At 43.1% G+C, this 23,501-nt stretch overlaps 1 protein-coding gene across 2 annotated transcripts in view; it reads left to right on the plus strand.

The window, feature by feature from the left end:
- Nucleotides 1–23,501, plus strand: part of PTPN1 (protein tyrosine phosphatase non-receptor type 1) — a 78,618-nt gene that overhangs the window by 41,374 nt on the left and 13,743 nt on the right. For both annotated transcript variants that reach the window (XM_048497156.1, XM_048497157.1), the window contains exons 2-5: nucleotides 12,840–12,930; nucleotides 15,400–15,500; nucleotides 18,042–18,140; nucleotides 23,347–23,484. In XM_048497156.1, the coding sequence (XP_048353113.1) occupies nucleotides 12,840–12,930; nucleotides 15,400–15,500; nucleotides 18,042–18,140; nucleotides 23,347–23,484 (429 nt within the window). The remainder of the gene's footprint in view (nucleotides 1–12,839; nucleotides 12,931–15,399; nucleotides 15,501–18,041; nucleotides 18,141–23,346; nucleotides 23,485–23,501) is intronic.

A 23,501-nucleotide genomic window follows, 5' to 3' on the forward strand; every position in this document is an offset into this window, starting at 1 on the left:
ATCGGAGATTAACAGAACCCACCCTACGGGTCACTGCTTGGGGAGTACCCAAACAAGATGGCCTACACCATCCAGGAGAACGACCCATTGGATACTCACCGTGAAGGGGTCTTCTCCTGGGTGGCTGTAGGCCATCTTGGCCCTCCCTGTTCTCGTTCTTCTCTGGTAATTCGTTTCATATATAAAATTGCAATGTTAACATTCCAAGCTAGAGTTTCAGAGCCTGTGGGGATTCCTTTGAGCTTTGGTCCCTTCCAGAGTTGTTAGGTTAGGTTTGTTTTTTCAGCATGTTATTGTGTGTTTGGTTGTGGTTCCATTGTTCTTGTCTCATTGTGGTGAGTCCAATCCTCGGCTAGTCAGATACTCGGGCAAGATAGCTATGACCAGCCTACAGGAAGTGACCAAAGTATATTTCCTGCCTCCTTGATTGATGGTGGAGAATAACCCAGGAGAAGACCCCTTCACAGTGAGTCTCCAAAGGGTCGATCCCCGTACTAGAATGAGAGGATGAAGAGAAACTGGCTTCTCCATATTTATTTACTTACTGTATTTATGCACCCTGTTTTAGTCATACTTAGTCAACTCAGAAGATGGTTAACAATAAAAGTAAATTAAAATAATTTGCTTTATCATAAACTAAATAGGATGGGCATCAGGGAGTAGCAGCAGAAGTATGAACTGGTCAGCTTTCCCCTCCAGTCCTTCTGGCTGTTGCAGTGGAAAAAGAAATGTAGCATATGCTACTCCCCCCCCCCCCCCCCGCATAGCTATTCTGAAAAATTTTAAACAAATGCTAATCTGTGTAAATGATTCCTTCAGTCACATGAGAAATGGGTGGAGGCAGGGGAGGACTGTAAGCAATGATTCACAGTCTAAATTGATTACCGTCTTGATTTGTTTATGCATATGTCAGTGTAGCCAATTATGCCTTCATTTCACCCATAGTTATAGGAATAAATTACAAAACTATGGAAGTATTTAGCAAGCATTCACTTTTTGTCTGCCAGCCCCATGGTGCGGACAGGTAAGCTGCAGTGCTGCAGTCCAGGCTCTGTTCACAACCTGAGTTGGATCTCTACGGAAGTTGGTTTCAGGTCGCCAGCTCAGAATTGGCTCAGCTTTCTATTCTTCTGAAGTCGGTTCCTACTTCCTTGAATGCTCTTGCTTAAACAGCCAGAAGCAGCATCACGCAAATATGATTCCCCAAAATCAACCCCTTTTGCAATTGATAACCACCCAAAGTTGGTAAAATGCGCTTGCTAAGGGTAAAGCGCAGACAACTACAGAAGGCAGTGGCAAACCACTCCATAAAGGCAGTCTGCCTAGTTGCGATAGGATGTCACCCCATGGGTCAGTAGCATCCTGGTCCTTGCACAGGAGGACTTCCTTTTGCTTTTTTACCTTTTGTCTCCCTGGGTAAAAAAAAATGTGCTAGGTTCATTTTATCTGTGCAGTATTAACACTAAACATACCAGCTGTTTGTACGGTGCGTTGTAAAAATGTATTCTCACTTCTGAAAGAAAATGGTCTGTAAAAAAGAAAAGAGACAATTATCACTTCTCAGTTTACAGATGGCGTATGGTTTTCAGATCTGTTAATGGACTGTTACCGTTCAGGTGCCATGGCTCCCGTAGACAGAAGTGATCTCTGCTTGAACCATGTCTTATCCTGCCAAATGTGGCTGTCTGAAAAATTAGCACTGCCTTTGAATGCGCTTTGTGATGCTCCAAAATAGAGTTCGAAGTCAGGTGGCTGCATCTAGTGTTAATTGGCAATATGTCTTAAGAATGTTGTTCTACTCTTTAAGCCCCTATGAAACCCTAATGATGGTATTCAGGTGCCTTAAACTACAGGTTATAAACAGAGTGATTCCCGCATATACACATACAGCCTTCACCTCCCCCATCCCACACAAGTGTAACAAATACCAGAAGTCTTCATTATAACACACACACAAAAATCTTGTTTGAATGTCATAGCAAATTTGACTTGTTTTCAGTAAGTGCCACCATGGTGTATTGGTTAAGAGTGGTGGACTCTAAATCTGGAGAACTGGGTTTGGTTCCCCACTCCTCCACATGAGCGGTGGATATTTCCATGTCTCCTTGCTGCTGCAGCTCAATTAACCCCCAACATATTGTTGGGGGAGACAGCACAATCTTGAAAATAGCATAGAGGGTTTGTAGTGGACTTCCCTAGCTGACAGACAGCTCCATACAAACTGGAGGCAGCCCACCACGGCGCTGGTGTGGAGCTGCCCCACCGCTCTCAAAGAGGCTTTCCAGCAGCGTGGGGAGACTTGAAAAGTTCAAAAGTCTCCCCTTCCCCAATAAGTTTCTATGGGCCAGCATAACACAGTTCAGATTGTGGCCTGCCATCATAACACCATTAATGTTAGCTCCTCCCCCGGCCTGCCCCCACTATGTCAATAGCTCCAGAAGGAGGCTTGGGATGCTGGTGTGGCATTCAGCACCACGTTCCAGCACTGGAGGGGTGTGTGTGGCAGCCACATGCCCTTCCGCCTGAGTGAATGCCCCGGGGAAGGCAAATTTGTCGGCGCGGCAGTGCGCCACTCCCAGAAGTGGATACATGCACCTCCTTTGGATGGGGGTATTTACTGGGAAATGGTTGGAGGTCCTTGTTTCAGTAGGTCTATTTATTGTACTTAGAAAATCTTTATCTCTTTCCTCCATCTCCTTCTCTCTGTTTGCTCAGAAATAATGGGGGTAGGGGTATTAAACCTTATACTTGTGGATTTTATTGGAAACATCTCTGGCTGCTGCAGAGCGCCCTGCCACAATTATCAGTTAAAGACACTGTTGCATTTGGCTTTCTACTAGACTTCTTGGTTTGGCATTGTGCAGGGGTAAGACTATATTATAGGGAAAGTGACTATTCACAAATAGAGAATTATGAAATCACTGAGGATTTTCTTTCATACAGAAACTGGATAGCTGCTGTGACTATGATTACATAAATGAAATTGATTTAGCTGTGCTGTTGTTTTCTGCCTTTGGTCTATAATTGGCCCCAATCAATGATGCTGTTGAAACAGTTAATTTGTCTCTAAACATTTGTCTATTTTCTATGTCAAGTGCCATGTCTGTTAACCAAAATTTTATTGATCTAAATATTTGTATTCCACTTTTCGTTCCGAAGAAGAAGAAGCGTTTGGATTTATATCCCCCCTTTCTCTCCTGTAGGAGACTCAGAGAAGCTTACAATCTCCTTGCCCTTCCCCCCTCACAACAAACACCCTGTGAGGTGGGTGGGGCTGAGAGAGCTCTGAAAAACTCCCAAGAGATACATGGAAAAGCTCTCAAGAGATATATGGAGTAAACTGTGCTTAATTTTTGGAATTTCATTTCTTATTCGCTGGGACTATCTTGGAATAGTTAAAAAAGTAAACAAAAATGCTAGCATTTTTCTTAAGACTGTGCCAAAAAAGCAACCTGATAGCCCCAGCTTAGTCCAGTGTCACTAGAGTTTGGAAGATAGACAGGGTTGGCTTCCGTTATGACTTGGATGACAAATCACCAAGGGAAACTGGGTTTGAGAGATACACAATGGCATACTATCTTTGCTCATCTCTGGTCACAAACCCTACTGTCCTGGGGCTACTACTATTGAGGTTGTGATTCGATGGCATTATTATTAGCCAGTGTTGTGTAATGGTTAACAGCAGTTAACCATGAAGCCTGCTGCGTGACCTTGGGTTAGTCACAGTTCTTTCAGAACTCTCTCAGCCCCACCTACCTCACAAGATGTCTGTTTTGGGGAGGGGAAGGGAATAAGGTAGAGAAAAGTGGGGTATAAAACCAACAGAAGTATAATTATGCTAAAAGACAGCACACGGGAGAGATTCCCCCCATAACTGCTGGAGGATATATTATCTAAAAACTAAGAACCAAAACAGATAAGTTTTTCAGATGTGCACTAGATTTGAGCTGTTAACTGAAGTCCTAGAGCTGGGCAGGCATTTTCAGGCATAGCTCTGGACTTCATTAGTCTATCTGGATCTAAACGGCATAATTGCTTTTGTATTTATCTTGATACTAGAAAAAAGTTTTGACTTTTTGTTGGCAGAGCTTCCTGATTAATGTTGCAAATGCCAACACACAGTTTTCATTTACAAAATATTTAGTCCATTGTGTGACATTTGGTCATTTTAGTTGTTTTGGCTATTCATATCTTGTGTCCTCTCTTCCCATTCTACAATGTACTTTCTGACCTTCTGTTTGGAAGCACTGGAGAATGATTTTTTTAAAAAAGATATTCTGTATTACAATAAATTCTTTTAAAAAATGAATTCAAAATTTAGTGCACTGATGTTAAATAATACAGTTGAAATACAGGCCCATTGAGGGGCACCCCTTGAGGGCCTCGAGCAAGACAGGCACGGCCTCTGATCAAGGGGGGCCAGCAGGCGGCACCGGCCTGGGAGTTTGCCGGAGCCTGCTGGGCACCTCTTGACAGTCTTCCAACCCACCAGCAGCAACTGCCAGCCCCCCCCCCCAACATCCATCGGAGGCTGTGCCTGCCTTGCTCGAGGGCCTCGATTGAGGCAGTCACGGTCTCCGATCGAGGAGGAGCCTGGCAGGTGGCAGCAGCCACTGGCGGGCCAGGAGACTGCTGTGAGCCCTCCAGGCTCCCCTTGGCAGGCTCCTGGCCTGATGCCGGCTCCCGGGGGGCCCTCACCTCGATCAAAGGCCGCGCCTACCTCACTCGTGGACCTCAAGCGAGGCAGGTGCGGCCAATCGAGGGGTGTGGCAGGTTGCAGCAGCTGGCGCTGGGCCAGCAGCCTGCCACAGGCCTGCCAGGAACCCCTCGGCAGACTCCTGGCCCGGTGCCAGCTGCTGCCACATGCCAGCCCCCCCATCTCAATTGGAGGCTGCACGTACCAGAGGGACATGCAGGCTCCCAGCCCTTGACCATGGCTTGATCATGTGGAGGATTGCCATTTTGCACCCATCACATGATCAAATGGGTGGCGTCCGGGGACATGTGACCCCACTTGTCCCTCTGGCAGTTACGTCCCTGTACTAGCCTCTTCCTCCATCAGAATTCTGAATTTGTACCGCTGAGGGGGAAATCGCCTTAATTTGTGCCCTTGTGATCAAAAAGAAAAATCTCACCTGGACACATTGTTGGAACATTTGGGGTTCTAACAGTGCATTTGGGGTTTCATGGGACACTTGAACATATTTCACTTTAGTCAAATAAATGGCAGCTCTCATAAAATGACAGTTAGATAATTGCCATTCAGGCAAATGATACCTCAGGAGTATTGTGTGTTTTTCCATTGTATATCTAGAGAACAGTCTACCTTCTAGATCTTTGCAACTGGCAACTGCTATTTAGGTTTAATACTCAAGTGTTGTCTCTTCACCATGTTCAACTATGTAGTCATTTAAGAAGGAGGGTCCCTAATCCCGTCTCTGTAGGTAGTTGTATTTAGCATTGCCAGTTCCTCATTCTGCCCTGCCTGTCGCCTCTCAGTTCACATCTGACTTTTAGGCAACTGAGAGGAAATGGTAGGGTTATATTTTGGAAATTGGTTCACTTCTATTTCATCACCCCTGGGCCTTCTGGAATGTCCTAACAGTGTGTTTTGTCCTTGCCAGTTGAGAGATCCTTGTACTACTTGTTCTTTTAGGACAGGCCTGTGCTTTACCTTCTTATTTACTTTAAACTGAGAAGATCTTTGACACTAGTATTTCCATAAAATAACAGAAAAGCAACCCTCAGAATATGAGATTCAAACCATACTTAAATGAAGCGGAACCAGCCAAAATATGTATTTGCATTTAAATAAAGACTCTAACTGTGATTTCTGCTAGTACATGTAAAGAAGTATTTTAATAGTATACTCACCAAGATAATGTATACCTCAGAAAGGGGTATAGTTAAGGAATAATTTACATGTTTCAGTACATTTACCACAACTTTAATACCAAAATAGTTGTTCTATTGGGCTGTTCTTTCATAGTTCTAGCATTAGTTAAACAATTGGGCAAGGTGGCCTGTTGATTTGAGACTTTCTTTTTCTGTGTTTGAAGTCTAGTAATGAATTGAGTTTCTTACAGATATATAAACTACCATGGAAGCTATTTTTTCCTTTTCATTCTCTACCAACTTTGATTATAAACTTTTCTCCACATAAGTAAAATGTCCAGCAGAGGATATGGACATTGTGTAAATTTGATGAGCAGCACTTTTTTCTGTAATACATTTAACAGAGGCACATTAACAGGAAGGCTGACAATATTAATTTAATCTTGTAATGCCTAAGTAAAATCCAAGATTGTGCATCCCATACCACACAGTGCTCATGTTTCTTCCTGACTGGCACTGAAAAAGATCCTTGCTGCTTTTCCACTTTCCAGAACTAATTCTCTCAGCCACTCCAGCTTGGCTGCTCACACGGACTTCCATCTTGCCCATCAAGGCAGGCTGAAGGCATGCATTCATACTTATGTACATACATTTGGAAGCATACGTTTTTGGGCAATGAAAACCATTGTGCCTTTCTAAGCGTTGAGAAAGCTTGCCAACAGACACCTCCTGAGGAACTGCCACTGACAAACCGTTGTATCTCTGCATGGCATGAGGAACGTCTGCCTCACTGGAGGAAGTTGTGAGAAGCTGTTGGAAATTTCCTGTCAGAAAAGACTGGAAAAGTAATCATAAGCTCTTCCTTTCAAGTGTATTTAACAAGGTTCTTTGGCCATCATTGGTGAAGGATTCAGAAATGTCTGGAAATAATTTTCCCTGTGCTCCCCTCTCCCCCTCCCCAGCGAGGTTGCAATGTCATTCTACAGTCAAAGCTGGCAGGACTTTTGGGGGGGGGGATGGTTTTGTTATCTGATGTGACAGAAAGGATGTTCACTTATGGCTTCATAGACAGATTTTCTTGTGACTATCTATACTCAAACTAAGGAAAACATACTTTTTCCCATAGTAGTCATAGCTTCTGTGATTCTTTAATGTTACAACTATAAATTACAGTCTTTCCTGTATATTGGGTTCAAGTAGCCACTGGAATTTTCACCAGTTGTCACAGTTAAGGAGTTGCTTTAAAAAGTTGATTGAAACAGTTCTCCCAAAATGTCTTACCCAGCCCTGCTACCTGGAAATTATTTTAGCTGGGGCAGCTGGGATGGAACCTGGAAGTCTTATCTATGCAAAACACATACACAGCCCTGAGCTGTGACCCCCAGTTGTGATATTTGGATTGTCTCTGGTGCTTGTGAAGAATTTGGATTAGTGCAGACAGGTCGCTAACATATTAATGTGAAAACAGCCAATGAAGATAATACACTACAGGTAATTGAACTCTAGCATCGCTTCAGGAGCAGCAGGGGCATAGTGGTTAAGAGCAGGTGCATTCTAATCTGGAGGAACTGGGTTTGATTCCCCGCTCTGCCACCTGAGCTGTGGAGGTTTATCTGGGGAATTCAGATTAGCCTGTGCACTCCCACACACGCCAGCTGGGTGACCTTGGGCTAGTCACAGCTTTTCGGAGCTCTCTCAGCCCCACCCACCTCACAGGGTGTTTGTTGTGAGGGGGGAAGGGCAAGGAGATTGTCAACCGCTTTGAGTGTCCTACAGCAGAGAAAGTGGAGATATAAATCCAAACTCTTTTCTCTTTCTCCTCCTTCTCCTTCTCCTCCTCCTCCTCCTTCTCTTCCTCTTCCTCCTCCTCTGACCTCTGAAAGCCAGGCAAAATAAGGTTTCCAAGGCTTCCAGAAGATGCTTTGGAAAGTTGCCAGTGTTGGGGAGGGGGGCTACTTCACAGTTGAAGGGGCAGGTATCAACAACCCATCTGTGTGCCCTTGGAGTCCTGTCGTGAACAGTTGGTAGACTTCAACATGAATACTTCCCTCCCAAGTGTCTGGGGCTGGTAAGAGGGAGAGAATTTTTGCATAAGCCTTTGCTGAGTGCTGGCAGGATGTGACTGTTCTACCTAGTTTGCATACTGGCAGCTAGGTATTTCAGCACAGCTCTTGCCTGCTGACTAGTTCATGGAAGCGCTGCTTGGATTGCTTCACTTCAATTTGTGTCAAATTACTTCTGTAGGACTGAATCAGCAAGGGGCTTTCTAGGAAAGCTGTTCTGCAAGGGGACATTTATAGCAGCGAGATCACAATTGCTTATGTAATTCCTCTCCATATTAAGCAGCCAGGCTAAGCCACCAAGCTAATGATATGTAATCTGGTTTTTAAAAATCTTCCCGACCCAAAATGCTTGCTCTTCAACTTGCACGTCATTCAATCACAAGATGTGAGATACTATCTGTCCCCTTAAAACTTTTGCAGTTAAAAGGTTTTGTCTGATCACCAGTAGTGGTTGATAATGAACTACTATGGAAAATAAATGGTTGGTTGCTGTGTGCTAAATGGTGTTTTCACTCTTCATTTTGTTCACCTGTGCTCTGGCTATCAATCTTTACCTGGTAGTTCGTAGTTTGCAGTGCTGCCAGTTTTCATACAGTTTTCTTACAACTGTTGACTGCATGGATGCAGAAGATATTGCAGCTGCAGAACGCCAACCATCATAAAGCAGGTCTTCTTAATGAAGAGCTGTGCTACTGGTATTTAACTGATGTGAGTGGTGATAATGACTTTTTTTTTAACAAAGGAAGCAACATATTTCACAATGGTGTTGAACGAATTACTAAATCTGTGCAGGAAATATTTTTGATCATCTCCGAGCAGAAGATGTCAGTAACAGTGGTAGTTTGCTCCAAATATTGCTGTTTCTTCCTGCCTGTATATTTTGTCATTCTTTAGCTCCCTCCACAGGGTCCCTAGAACAGTGTCTGGGGATAATGAACATGAGAAGAACCATGATGCATCAGACCAAAGACCTTTCCAGTCCAGCAGTCTATTCAAACAGTGGCCAACAGCTGCGTCTCTTGGAAGTCCACAAGCGGGATGACTGCAACAGCATCCTCCAACCCCTGCCTCCCAGGATCGGGTATAAAGAGGAATACAGCCCCTAGTGCACAGGTGTCAAACTCATGGCCCTCCAGATGTTATGGACTACAGTTCCCATCATCACCTACCAGCATCATGCTGGCAGGGGATGATGGGAACTGTAGTCCATAACATCTGGAGGGCCACGACACCTATGCTGGTACTGGAGCGAATAGATATTCATCATGACTTATAGCCTTTGATAGTCTCCATGAATTCGTTCAACTACTTTTAAAGCCACCTGAGTGGGCAGTCATCATCACAGCCTGTGGCAGTCAGTTCCACAGTTTAACTTTGGGAGAGGGAGAAAAGTTTCTCCCTGTCCCCTCCCTGCCCCATGCAGAGGTTATGTCTCTCCATACTTCTTTTTCTTCTTAAAATAAACAGCCTTAAGCATTTTAACCAATCCGTATAGGACAGCTGCTCCAGCCCTCTGATGGTTTTGGTTGCTCTTGGAAGTATCTATGGCAGTATCTATCTATCTATCTAAATGCATACATATGAACATCAGGTGCCATGCTGTGTGCACCCTGATGCTTCCTGTGTTGTAGATGTAAAACAGCTACCGCGAATCAGCGCAGCCATCCATTGCCGGCCGGGAAGGGCACGGCTAAGAGGCCTCGCTGCGCCTGCCCGTAGAAGGGCGGAAGGCAGGCGGCGGCCATTCCCATTGTGGGCAGAGGTATCTTAATGTCAGTGCAGCATCATAATATCGTCAAGAGGGACGGCCAGGAGCCTTATAAGGCTTCGCCTGGCCTTTGGCCCCTCCTGCTGAGAAGAATGCTGGCGAATTTCCCACCCACCTCTCCCTTTTGGACAATGTTAGTGCATGTGTTTGCTGTCAAGGCCAAGCCGGCGGTAGGCACATGGGAACTGATGTGATGGTAGGGGGAGCTGGGGAGCTAACTCTCTTTAGCGGAACCTCCTTAAGAGGTTTAGGGTGGAGCAAGCCATGGGTCAGGATGCCCAGCCGGGAGGTACTGAGGCTTGCACCTCTTAGCGGTGAAATTGGATCTTCAGACAGGCATCTTGCCTACCTGAGTTCCACTACTGCTGCGCTGCGCAAAATGGATCCCCAGACGGGCCTGCCGCCCAACTGCGTCCCACGGTTGCTGCGCAAAGTTAATGATTTCCTCCAACAGTTGGGTTGGAGGAAGGTTTCACTGGGGGGCAGCACTCAGGCTGCCCAGGGTACAGATCAGATCCCATTCTGCGCCTCACGCTTCTTTACATCCTTTGCCAATAAAACGGTTTGGCTATGGCCAAAATCTTACCCCACAGATAAGAGTGTTGTGCCATTATTTTGGTTTGGACTCTGAGCAGCACCAGCCCCGCCCTCGGGTGACATATTTTGTGCATATTTTGAACCAAAATAGTGCATATTTTGAACCATGGTAGTGTATTGTCAAGTGAGTATTTTTCCAATGTATCTTTAATGAAAAAGAAATCCCCTCTTAGCTTTGAAACAAATGAAGGATAAACTTAATACAGAGGAAGTTCTCTGCAGATGTGTACTGCTGTGTGGGAGGATTATTTGGCAGTGTGAATTCTGGTTTATAAGCACATACCTCCATTCATGCACAAAATGTTGATGAGTGTCATGTTCAGTGGCTTAATGTTAAAGAATAAGGGAGGCACAATTGGCCACTCAGCCTCTACAGGATTTCACTTAAGTGCTGGAAGGACGAGCAATTTCTTAATTTGACAACTAATTTTAAGATGCTGCCTTGCTCTGACCAGATTTTATGCAAACAGTTCATCAAAATGTGGTGGACCGTTATGATGTATTGGTAGTATTTATAACTAGAAGTGCTGGCCTAACTAAGTAGGACCCAGTGAACGAACTTGTAATTTCAATCTAAAGATCCTTTGCATGAAATATTAAGCAGAATTCTTACAAAGGAAATGGGGCATGCACATCTAGATTTACTTATAAAGATTGGGGGGGGGGGTGATTTGTCTCTTCTAAGCTCCCATTTCCTCTCATTTCACAAGTTGTATTTGGTGCCGAATCTGTTTTTCTGAAATGATTCGAGCGCATGAGATGATTGCTGTCTTGTGACTCATGTTCAGAAGCCTGGAAATCTTGTATGGCTGGTGCTTGTTGTCATTCAGGTTTTCTGTTCCTTGATATAAAAGAGTTTAAAATGTCATCTTATTATATAAGGATGAGTTTTTCAAAACATTGGCCTGGGATTGAAATTCAAGAGTCTTCGGATTCTGGAGACCATGAACAAATGTTTCGGGAAACTCACTGTAGTTTTATGATGTTCTCTTTCTTGGCTACCCACCTGTGACAAGGTTATACTTGAATCCCCTTTTCAATGACTTAAGGAGGATGATAGAAGAGGAACACCAGTAGTTTCATCTTCTCCTAAGTGGTAGTTTGGATAGAACCAACAATGATGTGAAAGTAGGATGCTGTGGTTAGGGAAGGCTGAGGTGTGACTTCATAGGAGTTAACATGGCTACAGGATTTGAGAAGTAGATCTCCCCTCCTTGTATCAGATTGCGTGGTCTTTTCAGAGGCATTTCGTGTGCCTGTCCTTAGAGCCCTGTTTTTGATACTGGAGGTCTGACTCAATGATCTGTCAAGAGAACTTTAGAACGCACGCTGCAGTGTAAATTAAAACAGTTTGCTGGGCCATGTATTACTTTGGTTCTTGACAGGACTGTGTACAGTCGGCCACGGTGTGTTTTCCATGAAAATCGCCTCAACTGGGATTTGGCACTCAATCTCTATTATGTCTAAAGAGGCTGTGGAAAACAAAGCAGACTTGCGTGGCGCTTGTGTCAAGCTTTCTTATTTTTAGTAAAAATAAATAAAAAATGGCTTCAGTCCAGTCCTAGTGGAAAATGATGCATTTGGCCGAGCATCTTGTTTAATTGTCTTGGATGGCCTTTTAAAAGCTGAGCTTTACTGTTCATTTTGCACTTGCAAGATCCTTGTCCTGGGATTTCTTCAGTCTCCTTGCAACAGCTGGTTTTGGGTAGAGCCCGGAGCGACAACCCTGCAATGTCTTTCTTTTCGTTTCTCAGTCTGCACAAGGTTTTCCATATTTTCTTACGCTGTATACCTTTTGTTCCGTGCTCCTGTTGTATGTAATGAGGCTTTGGTTTATAATTTAAGGCAACCATTTTATTCCTTCCACTAAGCATTGAATGCTTTCCTATACGCAAGAGAGATCAGCGACAAACTGAAGTTGGAGAGCTGTTTGACAGCCAGATCTGAAATGGTGTTCCTGTCTTGATATCAAAAACACGCTGAGTACGAAGTGTGCTCTTTAAATCTGCAGTGCCAGTACAGCTTGGTGATGACTCAAGGAAAAATTTGGCTCCTTATCTCAACCAGACATGTGTTGCCTTTAGCTATTAATACTTATTTATGCAGTGGTGGTGCGTTGAATATTGATGAACAAATGTGTTGTTCCAGATATCCCTGTTTAACTGTCCTGCTTTCATCTAGTGAACTTTTTTGCAGTTAAAACATGCCGGTGTGAATCTAGTTTGTTTTGGCAGTGACAGAACGTTGAGGGCTGTGCCTCATGTCAGGGGATTCTGGCAAACAACATGGTCTCAGCCCGACTTCCTTGCTGTCCCAGCCTCTTTTGTGTGGATGGTATATCCACATCTTTAGCCAGTAATATTCACCTGCGTCATTCAAAGGCCCTGCTCAGTATGTTTAAGAATAAATAAATAAAATGTTTGCTCTTAATAATTACTAATTGCACGATCCGAAGAGAATCGGATTTGATAATAAGCCCAGCCACTTCCAGTGATTTTTACGAACTAGCACTGAACTCTGGCTCCTCCTTGTAAACAGAGGGCAGGTACTAATGTCTTCACTTTTCCTTTTTCTAGGACATAAGACATGAAGCCGGTGACTTTCCTTGTAAAGTGGCCAAACTTCCCAAAAATAAAACTCGCAATAGGTACAGAGATGTCAGCCCTTGTAAGTATAATTGATTTCTAATCGGATTTCTAATCTTTTATAAGTTATAAGTTTTCTCATCAAATAAGGTTTTTTAAAATGTAGCTTTTGTTACGTGTGTTAGCAGATGGGGAGGCTCACATCTTTTAACATGCCGTAGGACCGTGGTGGTGAACCTTTGGCACTCCAGATGTTATGGACTAAAATTCCCATCAGCCCCTGCCAGCATGGCCAATTGGCTGATGGGAATTGTAGTCCATAACATCTGGAGTGCCAAAGGTTCGCCACCACTGCTGTAGGAGGTCTCCACTGGGTGACAAGAGCTTGTTCTCCAGCAGTTTACGATGGCTTAGCCCAGTTTTAATCTGAGCTGTCATTACAAGAATTTGGCCAGTTAAATGAGGCATCAGTGTCTGCCTTCCCCCTCGCCAGTAATTTTCACTCAGCATCACTGATTTAACCAAACATTTAAAGGGATACAGTAGGTACATGGAGTTCCTCCATTGCATTGACTCGAACACTCTCAACCGTTGTCTAAAGCTACTTTTTAGAAGGTTGGAAGACTTTTTAAAGGTCTCAGTGACATCATTTCTGGAGATGCAGCTTGCAAAGAACAGTGCCCTTCTGTGTTCAAAGTTGTTGTGGGGTGGGAAAAGGATGATGCGTGGATAAGCTGCTATAAATGAGTTAAGCTTATCCAAAGTTGAAGAGCTTGCTGGAATGCCTACTGCTATCTCATTTAGCTATTTTATGACTGTTTTCCTGCCTCTGAATAATCCTATCAGGCGTTCCAAGGAAAAGAGGGCTCTAGTCCGTGAAAGTTTACGACACAAAAAAATCTGCTGTCTTCAAGGTGCCTCTAGATTCCTTTTTGTATATGTTGCAACATGCTACCATGGCTTCAACTTTGAAACTTGTTCTCAAAACAGAGGCAGTCCTTTTAGAAAGGGGGAAAAACCCTGTTAGAACAATTCCAAGATAGGTTGCTTGATAGATTTTGGTAGTTGCCTGAAATAACACAATTAGCTTATCAAGTAACAAACTTCTACAGTTGGGCATTTATACAGTGCAGAGACAAAATCATGTGGGGCCGACAAGCAAAGACAGTTGAGTCCAGTTAGTTGCAGATTTTCAATAAATCCATTACTCCTCCCTCTCCCCCCTTCTGATATATTCATTGCTCCCCTAATTTCATATGAATGCATCAATATGAGCTAAGATTCAAGACCAGAAAGCTCCCATTCACAGGTTTGAGCCATGGAACGTATGAAGTCGTAGCAATTATGACAAAGCACCTTTGAGCTTGTTCAGGATGTCTTTGTTTTACCACTGATTAAACTCTGCTTCTTTCCATATGTCGATAAAGTTTCCAGGCAGGGGTGAACTCTCCTTTTTAAAAAATAAAATCATCTGACTTTCTGATTGGTGCTTTTTTGATATTTCAATACATCACATTTGCACCCTGCCCCTTCTTCAGGGGGTGCAAGGTTGCATGCATCTCATTTTATCATCAGAACACCCCTGATAAGTAAGGCTTTGAGAAGGACCAGGAAGATGTGGCATCCAATCCCTGCTTCCCAAGTGCTCCTTCTCCTTTACACTCTGAAGCAAGTCATGAAGCAGGGTTTTTTTAAACAGCTTTCTCCTTTCCAGGTGCATTATAATCTCTCCCTCCATCTCACAAAAGGTTAAAAGAGGGAGGTTATTGTGTGTGCACAGCAGTCACGAGTCTCCAGTCCAAATTAAAACTGAAGATACAGTATCTTCACGTACTGGAAAACCTCTACAATCACTTAATAGGCTAAAAATCAGCTGAGTCTTCCAGGAAAACTCAATAGGAGCTGTAATGTTGCACATAATTTTGCTTACTGATCAGTTTTAGGGGTTCTTTTTGTGGTAACCACCATTGATTTTTGTTTGTTTTAGATGGTACGGCTTCCAGTCAATTTGGTTTTCCTGTAAAATGTGGGGATTCTTCTATATCTGGGCAGGCTAAATAGGGCAAACTTCAGATCTTTAAAAATATAGTGCAGTTATTGTCAGAGTAGTTTAGATACTGATGATAAATGTGTAGGTTTGGAAACACGTTAACTTGATAAAAGATATGACAGTGAAGAGATTAAATTTCAGGCAGTATTCTGATCTCTTCCCTGAAAAATGTTGCTTTTTAAAATTAAAGGGCACCATTCTTGAAATCCATATGCAGTTCTCATTTGACATAGAGGAGCCTTAAGACTTCCCAGAATGCAAATTAAATTGTGATTGTAACATCTGTCGGTAGCATGGTATTAAACTTCAGCTTCTCCAATGCCCACCGTTCCTTCAGAATAATTATTCCAGAATCATATTTAATAAATGCTGTTTTACACTTTGTTATTTGAAAATGAGATGTGTAGTAGCTGCAGTTCTTGAGTAAGTTGGTTTTTGGTATGAAATGAATTTCTTATCAGACAGGCGTTCAACAGTGTTTTCTAATTGTCCATCTTACAGTTGACCACAGTCGAATTAAGCTGCAGCAAGATGATAATGACTATATCAATGCTAGTTTGATAAAAATGAAAGAGGCACACAGGAGCTACATCCTTACACAGGTAATAGTGTGGTGGGATGGAAGATGAAGAAAAGATCAATTTACTTGCCTTTCTCTCCCCCCCACCCCAGTTTTGAAGTTGATTAGCCCATACTTTTAAAATAAATTGAGAAGGAGGGTATGATACACTTCTTTCTCCTGTTGTCCATTCTTTTGCTACTGTAAGAATGTCTTTATAGCTTCTTGCACTTGGTACCTTTTTTGAAGTATGAATCAGCTCAACCGATATTTCCTGGAAACACATAAATGAACATGCACACTTCCGGGAAACCTTGCCTAACTGAATGTTCCTTGTACTCCTGATTATGCAAAAGCATTGCTATCATACCCTAACGGTAGAACTAAGGTAGAATACATTGACCAAATTAAAGGAATGGGCTATACCGCCTATACCGCCCAGAGCCTCTCGGGGATGGGGCGGTATAAAAGTTTAAATAATAAATAAATAAATAATAAAATAAATAAAATCAGGAGTAAATATGGAACGACTGGGTAAATTAAGGATTGGTGGGGACTTGGTGTGCAAGGAGGGGCTAACATTGGACTGCAAGAGATACAGAACAGGAGGATTGGCAGAGGTCAGTGAAATAATAGGGGACATGGCCTGGGTGGTTTCTGATATGAAGTATGTATTTCAAATGGGGTGCTGTGTGGTTTCCGGGCTGTATGGCCATGTTCTAGCAGCATTCTCTCCTGATGTTTCGCCTGCATCTGTGGCTAGCATCTTCAGAGGATCTGATAGTAGGAAAGCAAGTGGAGTATATATACCTGTTGGAGTGTCCAGGGTGGGGGAAAGAACCATTGTCTGTTAAGAAGTAAAGGGTGCAGTTAGCTAGATTTACATGTGTTGAGTAGTATCCACCCATTATCATGTGAGTAACAATGAAGATAGCAAGGTCACTAGGTGAGGGCATCTGAATAGAAGTAGCCTGTCCTTTGTTCCCTTTGATTGTTTACTGCCTATAGTCATCCTGTATTTGGGTGGAGCTGCTAGAACACGGCCATACAGCCTGGAAACCACACAGCACCCCAGAGATTCCGGCCATGAAAGCCTTCGACAAAACATATGTATTTCAAAGTTTTGGAATATTTATATGCCACCAGTTGTACCTCCCATGTCTTTGAAGATCAAGTCTGCTTACTTTCAGTCAGCACTATCCAAGATGTTGTTCTGCCCCCACTTTCCAGTTGATGATAGTCCCTGTTTGGTCAGTTCAGCAACCATCTTCTTCCAAAGCCATTTCCTTTAACAATCCTTAGATATTGCGTAGCACCTCAGAAAACAACTTGTGATTATGGAATCCCTGGTTTAAATCTCATTCCTGTGAAAACATTTATTTTATACCATTTATATCCCACCTTTCTGCCTTTACAAGGGCTACCATGGTTGCTAACAAATTAAAACATGCATAATAAAAATCACATTTTAAACCAACCCCCCCCCATACAAGTCATTAAAACAATTAAAACTAGAGCTAAAATACAAAGATATAAGAACATCAATTAAAACTGCGATCAGGAAGGAGGGATTACTGAGGGAGCACCAGATGGAACAAAGGAAGTCTTCACGCACTTGTGGAAGATAGCAGCAGAAGGGGACAGACAAATCTCCCCGGGGAGAGAATTCCACAGTTTGGGTGTCACAACCTGATTTTCTGTATACCCTCCCAGTGTCAGAAGTGTTAGTTTAAGTTCAGCCTTGGCAGTTCAAGTCCCCCTGGCTCTGATTCCTGGCAAATAGCTATTCTGGATTATTTATTTTAACTGCTAGATGATAAGACATACATTCAGATGATGTTAAGCATCAGCTGTGGTCTAATGGAATTGACATTTCGACCACTCAGCAGTCCTCTGTGGGTTTTTTTCTCCCAAGGGTCAAGTCGCTGCACTTGCAAGCCTTGTGGGAACGACCCCATCTTTGGGTGATGTTTAAATCCTGGGTCGAAATTTTGTAGATACAATCCTGGGCCATATGGATTCCTCTGTGAGAGGATGGTGAGAAAGGAAGAACCTTTAACCTTAAAGAGAGGCTACTTTGAAAGGGGATAGGGTAAACATCTAGTAGGAATAGCACACTCTTCCTGACCTTCTATACCAGTGCAAAGCCAAGACTTTTCGTGAGATGCTAAGGATGACTAACTTCCTAGCAGTTCACTTTTATATCCCCCCTTCTTTGTAAATCCCAAGTCCCCATGGACCGGATAAACATCTTAAATTCATCCTGTAGAGCTGCATGCTCCTCATTTCTGCGTAGGTTTTTCTAGAATGTCTCTTTCTCTTTTTCCCTCTGGTAAAGACAGCTCCTTAAATATTTACATAGAAATTGTAAAAATTCACGTACGACAAAACATTCGTTTTTAGCAACGTCGCAGTAGAGGAAAAGAAACCACTTGAAGAAACTTATTTGCTTTTCAAATACTTGAAGACAGAAGGCACCAATTGTGTTTGAGTTTAGACCTAGATAACTGTTGCTCGGCTACTCGGTGAACTTGTGCACCACAGTAAGCGCTGCTTGTTCTTGAAGGTTCTGTGTCTTTTGCAGGGTCCTCTGCCAAATACTTGTGGTCACTTTTGGGAGATGGTTTGGGAACAGAAAAGCCGCGGTGTTGTCATGCTCAACAGAGTGATGGAAAAGGGATTAGTAAGTATTCTGAGTGTGTATGTGAGCGCACGCTCTGGGCTCTTAGGCGTGCATATACATTTTTAAAACTGGCAAATATAATCCTCAAGAAATGCATTTTAAAAAATTTTTATGCAGTAACGTGTCTGCCTAAGGCTAAGGGAAAAAAAATTGAATAGATTTTGGTTTAAGTCACATGGGAATAAGATGGAATACGCCAAGCTCTCAAAATCTTCAGTTTGTGCTGTGAGTATGGTATGACCACACTAACCCAGTTCAGGAAGATTATTTACTTAACTCCTCTGCTTTGTCAGCATTGGAGTATAGTTAGACCGAGCATATTTGTTTGGGCTTCATCCCACTCCATCTCGGTTTTTAGTTAGATCGTAGATGAGCAGTAAGGCATTAAAGCTGAAAAGGAGCTGACTGTTTTATGAACAGCTCTCCATCTCCAGCATTTCCGGGGAAGGGAGGAAGGGGCATTTTTGGAAACAAGTGAAATATGTGTACAGTAGTGAGCATTTCTGGAGGTTTCTTTTTAGCCAGACATTGATGCTCATCCACTTCGCTTCTTAAATTTAGATTTTTATACACCACAGAGCTACAGAAAGGCGTGTAAGCAATAAGGGCTAAAGATATCGTCAACGGCTCTCAAGGCCAGAATCAACTGGCTGTTGTGGGTTTTCGAGACTGTGTGGCTGTGGTCTGGTAGTTTTTGCTCCTAAAGTTTCGCCCACATTTACGGCTGGCATCTTCAGAGGCATGTACCATGGAGGGAAGCACATGTTATTGTAACGTGCCTCTGAAGATGCTAGGCACAGATGCGGGCAAAATGTTAGGAGCAAAAACTAACAGACCACAGCCACACAGCCCGGAAAACCCACAAGCCAGACATGTGCTTAGTTTGTACTCAGCACATAGTCAGTTCTAATGGGCTGCAATCAGAGGTCCAGTTGCGTTCATTGTTTGCTTCCAGATTGACTGAGATCGCTTAGGAAAGAAGTCATTTCCAGTTTTTAGTATGCTAATACTCTGGCTCCAGTTATTAAGAGTCAGTGGCTGTAAGGAGGCATAATGGACGGGGTGGGCCCTGTACCCTTCAGGCCTTTTAAAAAGGCATATTTTGACTCAAAACTCCACCTTTATGAAAACAAAAAGATCAATGCAGCACTAATAAGAGTCAACTACTAGTCACTAGAAATCCTTTTAGTGTTGTCTTTGGTGACCGGATGTTGAGCAAATACAGCTGTGACCTGTTTTTGATCCCTTCACAATTTCCTTTCAGAAGGCCCCTGTACCACAGTTTGCATGGCAAACATGCATGCAACATAAACAGAGTTGGGCTTACTTCTTCGGACAGTAAAAAGGGGTTTCGCTCAATTAGTCTTCTTACTGACCATCATCTAGGCTTTTTTGCCAACTTTAAAATTTTTTGCTTTGACCATCCCATCCCCGCCCATGCCTTCAAGAGTGGTGTGCATAGGATGCTATAGACTAGAACAGGAGTCTGCAACCTGTGGCTCTCCAGATATTCATGGACTACAAATCCATCAGCCCCTGCCAGCATGGCCATTTTGGCCATTTGACAGGGACTGATGGGATTTGAAGTCCATGAACATCTGGAAAGCCGCAGGTTGGTTGGTTGGTTTATTATTTATTTGTTTGTTTGTTATACTTGTATGCCGTCCTCCCCCGGAGGGCTCAGGGCAGTGAACGACAAAATATGCCAATAGAGCACAAAATAAAATCAATGAATACCAGAATTAAATAAATAAATAAATATGGCTCTATTCACAGGGTTGCAGACCCTGGACTAGAACTTTTTTCCCTGGGAATCTGCGGGGGAATCAGGAGACTACGTTTTGATGTGATGTTGCCTCCTGCTTCCCGGTGCCTCTGAAAAGCATCTATTCAGTGTCTATAAAGCAGTTGTGCCCAGAAGCACTAGTCATGATGTGGGGGAGTTTTGTACTAAAAAATCTTCTACATTTTACAATGGAAGTCAATCTGACACGCAGTGGGTTGTTTATCAGGCATTGATTTTCACAGCATTTGCTTTAAAAAGCAGGGGTGTGTGTGTGTTTTAATCACTTGGAGGTAGTGTGATCTGGTTGAAACTTGTATTGGGGCAGATTTTCAAAAACACTGCATCCGTTGTATCCTGAGATGCCCTTTTATCTGAACTCCCGGAGTGGGAAGGTCAGAAAAGGACAAACAGACTTGAAGAACAGCTTCCCTTCCATTCTTAATCCCTTCCCGTTAACAGCAGCCACAAAGCACAACAGAATGTCTGGTATGTTCTAGGTCTCACAAGGCCACAGTGAGGCCCAGCAAACGTGGCCAAGAACCCACATCATGGGTGCATCTGAACCAACTGCAGTGCATTGGGACTCTGGTGCAAGCATCCTGAGTTTCTCTGCAATGAACTGGGCCACGGGCTCCCTTAAACTGGAAAGCTTTTAAAGCCACTGGAGGCTTGGTTAGCTCGTGACTTTCTTTTGTAGTCCTGTACATGGACTTCCCTATTGTCTCTTACTTCTTTGAATCTTTTTTTTAGTCTTACTGCAGACTGCTGAGAAGGGAAGTGGTGGTGGAGTGCCCCTGTCAGGTCCTAGTTACAGCTATACACATAAGATGCTACAGCTACTTCCTGAAGGAAATCACCATCTGCATGAAGGGCAAATAGGTTACTCAAAACCTCAGCAATTACTGCAGATGCCACCTTGGGTGCCCTCACCATTTCAGTCTGGGCAATGGCTTCGGCCATAGCCACTCCAGACATGCTTTGACTAAGGGCATGGCCCACCAATTACCATGTGAAAACCATATTTTCAGGATATCCCTTTCAGGGAGACAAATTGTTTGGGGAACTCCAGAACAAAATCCTGGTAGAAGACAAGGTGAAAGTCTAGGCCCTGCCTTGGAATCCAAGATGCCAAGATTGACATTTTGACACAACTCTTCCTTTCCTTCCTGCCACATGCTTCTAAGAGCAAGAGCAGAGCAGGGGCAGCTGGAACTCTGTTTCGAAGGGGTCAATTTGAAAGGAAGTTTAATCCCAAAAATGACAAGAATGACTCGGGACAAATCCAAATAGGAAAAATGATCCAGAACTTTGTCCACTGGACATTCAGGCAATAGGATCCATGCCAGACTCCAAAAAAGGCAATGTACTCCTTACCATGCCCAAGGAAGTGGGGATTGAAGAGCTATTCTCTACCTAGCTGTGTCACCTCCACATGGAGACCTTGAGAACAATAGTCTATCCAACCAAACAGTAGATTTAACCAAAGCCTACTTCCATATCCCCATCTTCCTAGGACACAGGAAGCTTCTCCAATTTTGTGTAGGCCAGTACCACTACCAAGCGAGGGCTCTGCAATTCAAACTTTCTTTCACCTTCTTCAGACTGTTAGTAAATCTGGTGGTGAAACTCAGGTGGGAGGAACTTGTATTTGTATCCCTTCTTAGGCGAGCTTCTCATGAGATTGTGGTCCTTCCCAGACGGATGGTCTTGCTTTGTCTTCGACAACATAGATTTCTGGTAATATACCATGGAGGGAAGGCTTCCCTCCATCAGGAAGGCTATTCTGAATTAATCTCTGCCTTTCTGAATGGACGTTTTCAGTTTTACATTAATGCAAGTAGTGAAACAAGTCTAAAAAGAGAGAACTACAATAACCACACGCTCAGCCATCCCTCCTTCTCCCACCCACCCTCCTTCACCCTTTCTCCACTGCCAGTAAGCATGAACAAAGCAAAGAATTATTAGGATCCCCTGGGGCAGGCTGCAAATGCTTCTTGAAAAACTGCAAATCTTTATTTACCAAGCCAGTGGGTACAAATACTGGACACAGAGAAAATTGTTCATTACACAGCTGTAATTAAAAACAAGGTTTCGGGAAATTATAATTTCTTGTTGAACCCACGAGTCCCGCTGTTTGGAAGTTGAAGTCAGTGGTACCTCTGTAATAGGCTGGACTACATGGGACTCAGCCATTGTCTCTGCATAGAACGCTTTGAGGATAGCCTGTTGCCCGAAACTTGTGATTCATCTGTTTTCAGTGCTGTGAAAGATCTCCAGCATTATCATCTGATTAGTCTTTTGATAAGTAATTAAAGAGATGTCATAACAGTTGTTCTTGTTTCTGTTTTTTCTCCTGTTTGATAATAAGACACTGAAAAGGTTACATTACAAATAACATTTCCGTCTTTGTGCATCAGTGATATCCTGGCCAGAGAAATGGTATTGACTTCTGCAAAGGCGCAGTTCTCAACAGTTGTAGAATTTCCTCGTGCATATTATAAACTGCACAATTTTTCAGTTAGGTGTCTCCTCAAGCTCTGGATACCTACTTTGTACAGTTTGACTGACTCAAGTTTATACCATATAAGCATTCTAATGAGGCAAGGGCTGGATTTCCTAGGAAATTATTACTGAGAAAATTACTGTGATCAGTCAAGATCTTAGGTAATTGGAATGCTTGCTAGCTCCAATTTTCAGTAAGAATAAAACATCCTTTTAAGCTATCCCATATGGCTTCAGAATGATCTCATCAGGCTGAGATTTTTGGAGGAGGGGATTTGGTGAACTGGACAATTCAATTTCAGTTGTCTTTTGCTTCCAAATTAATGGGTTCAGCTTTGTTTGTGTTAAGTTTCCAGCAGTTCTCCCAATGAAATCCCGTCAATCATTAGGACTTGGGTGCTGTGTGGTTTCCGGGCTGTATGGCCGTGTTCTAGCAGCATTCTCTCCTGACGTTTCGCCTGCATCTGTGGCTGGCATCTTCAGAGGCAGATGCAGGCGAAACGTCAGGAGAGAATGCTGCTAGAACACGGCCATACAGCCCGGAAACCACACAGCACCCAAGTGATTCCGGCCGTGAAAGCCTTCGACAAATCATTAGGACTATTTTATTGGCTTTTTGCAGTGGCCGTTTTTGCCAAAATGGCCATGTTTTGCGATCTCAGAAGAGTTCCAGAAAGCTGGTGGCTAGCAACATATCCATGACACGGAAAGATTTTTTTTGTACTCAGGGCTGCTATTTTAGCGGGTAGTATTTTTCAACAATCACTTGTTGAATTTCTCTCAGAGACTGATTCTGTGTGTGTAAATTTCCTCTCCGCTCCCCACGGTAGTATTGTATCAATGTTCTATGTTTCTCCATAATGATAAATAAACAGCTTGTCAATAGGTCTATCCTCTGATTTATTTTTTAATCTGTAGATGAAATGTGCACAGTACTGGCCGCAAAAAGAAGAAAAAGAAATGCTCTTTGAAGACACAAACTTGAAGCTCACCTTGATATCAGAAGATATTAAATCCTACTATACAGTACGACAGTTACAGTTGGAAAACCTGACAGTAAGTGATGGGAAAAC

This window comes from Sphaerodactylus townsendi, linkage group LG05, assembly GCF_021028975.2.
Source record: "Sphaerodactylus townsendi isolate TG3544 linkage group LG05, MPM_Stown_v2.3, whole genome shotgun sequence".
Lineage (NCBI taxonomy): Eukaryota > Metazoa > Chordata > Lepidosauria > Squamata > Sphaerodactylidae > Sphaerodactylus > Sphaerodactylus townsendi.